Raw genomic sequence first — 4,473 nt, forward strand, 5'->3', positions numbered from 1 at the left:
CACCAACAATCAGCGACTCACAGGCTGCATGGTCCCACCAGCCACCACCACAGACCGGGCCTCCCTGAGCACACTGACGAAGTGCACGGCCGGGTTCAGCATGAGGAACTTGAGACTGGACGCGCCCAGCTTGGCTGTGGGGAAACACATAAGGGAACAAAACGCACACAAGTTGTGGGAGGGAACATTACATATTAGCATACACAAAAACCGAAAACAAAAAAATTAATAGTCTTCACCTAGTACCTCAATAAAGAAGAATATCCAACCAGCTGATAGCTGGCACGATCAGCAAGCAGACCTTTCCACAGATCCTGGAGAGGAGGGAGGAGCAGCTATGGCATTGTGCCACCTACAATAATGCCTATTCTCCAACCAAGTAAGTAAGTACATAGTGCCTCAAAGTTATATGCCTAGCTAGACTACCTGGAGATGTCATCTCTGACTCAGAAGTTGACGTGTAATGACCCTCCATCCTTCAAGGTCGCCAGTGCCGTTGCACATTCCGCTATACTCAAGCTAGTCCATGTTTTAATGTTGTCTATTCATTGTGAAAGAGGTGCTTGAAGGAAAGATGTGGGGCAGGAGAGCTAGAGGAAGGCAAAGAATAACATGGATGGACAACATAAGAACAAGGACTGGACTGGATATGGCAGAATGTGCAATGACAGCTCGCGACTGTGAAAGAAGGAGGGTCATTACACATTTTCAACCTCTGAGTCAGAGATGACACCTCCAGGTATCCATGTAACTCTTTGCCTTCCCCAGGCTCTCCCACCCCACATCCTTCCCGCAAGCACTTCTTTCTCAATGGTTTGGTGACGTTTTAAGTGACCAAAGTATTGTAGCTCTATCTTTCTACATGTTACTTCATTAAACATTAAACAGGGTTTGTCTTGTGTGAATAATCTGACACACCTCATTGTTAGTCATTTTTGCTTTCCAGCTAATTCAGGGCCATTCTGCGGTAAATTATATGATTATGGGGTTTCTCAGAAAACTTATGACTGGAAGAGAGACAGACAGAGAGAGCAAGACAGAGAGAGAGAAAGAGCCAGAAAGAGCAGAAAGAAAGAGAAATAATAGAGGTTCACCTAACTTATTGACCACTACCCTCTCCGCCTGGTCACTCCTCTAACTTCACGACCTCAGTGCTTTCTTGTTCTATCTCCATTTTAAAAAAATTGAAAATGTGACTTCTTCTTAAGCTCACTCTTTGTTATGAACCATTTCACTGTTCTTAAAAATTGAGATAGGACAAGAAAGCACTAATGTCGCAACTTATTGATCACCTCCCTCCTGCCTGTCCACTCACTTAACTTATTGAATAGGTCACTCACCTAACTTATTGAATAGGTCACTCACCTAACTTATTGAATAGGTCACTCACCTAACTTATTGAATAGGTCACTCACCTAACTTATTGAATAGGTCCCTCACCTAACTTATTGAATAGGTCACTCACCTAACTTATTGAATAGGTCACTTACCTAACTTATTGAATAGGTCACTCACCAAACTTATTGAATAGGTCACTCACCTTTAACTTATTGAATAGGTCACTCACCTAACTTATTGAATAGGTCACTCACCTAACTTATTGAATAGGTCACTTACCTAACTTATTGAATAGGTCACTCACCTAACTTATTGAATAGGTCACTCACCTTTAACTTATTGAATAGGTCACTCACCTAACTTATTGAATAGGTCACTCACCTTTAACTTATTGAATAGGTCACTCACCTAACTTATTGAATAGGTCACTCACCTAACTTATTGAATAGGTCACTCACCTTTAACTTAATGAATAGGTCACTCACCTAACTTATTGAATAGGTCACTCACCTAACTTATTGACCACCACCCTCCCGTCTTGGTCAGCGTTGGTGAGGGCCTCCAGGAAACTCTCAATCTGCATGAGAGGGGAGCTCATGTAGCCCGACTTCTGCGGGTCCGGCTTGCCACAGGCTGGGGGAACAAAAACACACCTTCACAACATCTGGGTTTGCTTTTGGTTTTGTTTCGTGGATAAAATGTTGATTTTTATTTTTTTAACCATACAACTTGTCTTAGGGGCATCGAAGCGAAATCATGCGCTCATCAAAATAATGAAATTTAAGAAACCAACATTTTTTCCATCCATCAGGCAATTTTGCGTAAGTTTCTGGTGAGGCTCAACACCTTTTCTGTACATTTAAATAACACATTTCTGTGTTGCTTATATAGAAAAACAATAAAAGGCACCTAAAATGTAAATTTGCATTTTCCAAGGACACTCAAGCTCTGGAAGTCACCAAGCTCAAAACATGCATTACAAAAAATAAACATGTTTCCTCAAAATTAAACCTGCAAATTACAAAATACATCGTTCTGTAAACCCCAAAAGTAACTTAAACATAAATATACTTGAATCTAATACATAAATTTAAACACAAATACACAGATCTAGTCTTATGAATCGATCAGACCACAAACATAGCAACAACAAAAATGAAAAAATTTGTACAATAAACAAAAGAAAATGTTACCTTCGGAAACCGCTGAGCTCTCTTTCTGTGTAGAAGCCTGGATATCCTGCAGGAACTTGGTCAGTCCAGAGACTGCAGATTTTGGCTCTTCATCTGATGGACAGAAAACAGAGTTTGTTTGTTTTAGTAAGTATTTCACAGCACTTGTAAAACTATAAGGTCATATAAGTGCCAAAGATTAGAGGAGTTACAACAAAGTAACAAACACAAAAAAGAAAAAGGGGAGATAAAGGCGATAGATGTTTGATAGGAAAGAAGAAGCAAACCACACCAAAGTACCCGCAAACCACCCACGCACATAATATGTGCAAGCACTGTAAGTGTGCTTGTGTAGAGTCATGCATGAGTACGCAACTGTGATCCAAGCATATGTGAGGCAGCGTGGTGGAATTAGGCTCTCGTCAAAATAATGAAATCGAAGAAAACAGCAGTTTTCTCCCTGCTTAGTAATTTTAATCAAATTTTTGTTTTTTGGCTCAATACATTTCATGTCCATTTACAAAAACATTCCTTTGAGGATTTCACCGAAAAGCGTTGATTAAAGGCACACAAATATAAATTTACAGTTTCCATAGACTCTCCAGCTTTGGAATTTACCAAGCTTTGGCGGCCATTTTCTCGCTAATTTTACCTCTTAAAACAGGTGACCCTCACCGCCCTCAATCCAAAATATCTCCATTTCTATTGAAGGTGGATGGGTCATTTTTTCATTGAAAGCAAGAAAAATAAACAAGCTTGAAGATGATACCAATACCTCTACATGCCCAAAAATTGACGAGAGCCTGATTCCACCACGCTTCCTCACATATGTACCTAACTAAACTTACCCGCATTGACCTCGGAGTCTTGGTATTTCTCCACAAATCCATGAAGCTGCAAAGAAAATACAGAAACAAAGTCAGAAAAACCTGAAGAGCTGAAAGAAAGAAAAAAAGTTTAAGAACTAAGAAAATATAAAAAATTGTCAAATTCTGAAAGCAACAGCAGCATCAATAACAAAACTGCACAGAAATTTCTTTATAATCATGCTGAGATAGGGGATAAAATTCAACAATTAAAAAAAAAAAAAAGAAACAATAAAAAACAACCCAGATGTTCAGAAGGTGTGCTTATGTTCCCCCAGCCTGTGGAAAGCTGGACCCGCACAAGTCAGGCTACAGTCTCGCGACCTCAGAGCTTTCTTGTCGTATCTCCATTTATTTTTAACTTTGAAAAGGTGACTTCTCCTTACACTCACTCTTTGTTATGAACTGTGCTCACTGTTTTAAAAAATGGAGATATGACAGGAAAGCACTGAGGTCGCCAACTGTGTCACAATGCGGAGGAAAGGCGTTCGTCAATTTTGGGGCATATGGAGTTATTGAAATTATCTTAAAGTTTGTTCATTTGTGTCTCGCTTTTGATTTTTTTAAATACCAATCTATCGAGAAAAAAAGTAGAAATTTGCAATTTAAGGAGGTGGGGATCTTCCGATGTCAAAGGTAATACAAGTGGGGAATTTGGCCACCAAACTTTTGCGACTTTCAAAGCTGAAAGAGTTCTTGGAAACTATAAATTTATAGGTTTTAGGCCTTCTATCAACATTTTTTCAGTAAAATCTACACAAGAATGGAATGTGTTTTAAAAAGTACAGAATAGGTGTTGAACGCCAAATGAAAAAAATTGATAAAAATGGCCAAATGGACAGTAAAATATCTGTTTCTACAATTTCATTACCTCGTTCAGCACTAGATTTCACTACAAGGCCACAACTTGTGCATCCGAAAAGGAGGCTAAACACAGCCAGGGGAGACAAATAAAGAAATAACATACACAAAGGACAGTGAAGCATTATCTCCCTTGATTATTCTCTCTCCTCTCACACACACACACGCACACACACTCTCTCTCTCTTTCACACACACACACACACACATTCTCCCATAACACACACACCTCTCCT

The 4,473-nt window shown here is 39.4% G+C and overlaps 1 protein-coding gene across 1 annotated transcript in view; it reads right to left on the reverse strand.

Annotated features, from left to right (window-relative positions):
- The window catches only part of LOC101845562 (ATP-dependent DNA helicase DDX11), a gene marked incomplete at its 3' end in the record, with an annotated part of 25,837 nt that overhangs the window by 3,818 nt on the left and 17,546 nt on the right, over nt 1–4,473 (reverse strand). The window contains 4 exon segments of the mRNA XM_013085001.2: nt 22–134; nt 1,849–1,971; nt 2,532–2,624; nt 3,359–3,404. Of these exon segments, the coding sequence (XP_012940455.1) occupies nt 22–134; nt 1,849–1,971; nt 2,532–2,624; nt 3,359–3,404 (375 nt within the window).

Source organism: Aplysia californica, unplaced genomic scaffold (genome assembly GCF_000002075.1).
Source record: "Aplysia californica isolate F4 #8 unplaced genomic scaffold, AplCal3.0 scaffold00333, whole genome shotgun sequence".
In the NCBI taxonomy this organism is placed as follows: Eukaryota; Metazoa; Mollusca; class Gastropoda; order Aplysiida; family Aplysiidae; genus Aplysia; species Aplysia californica.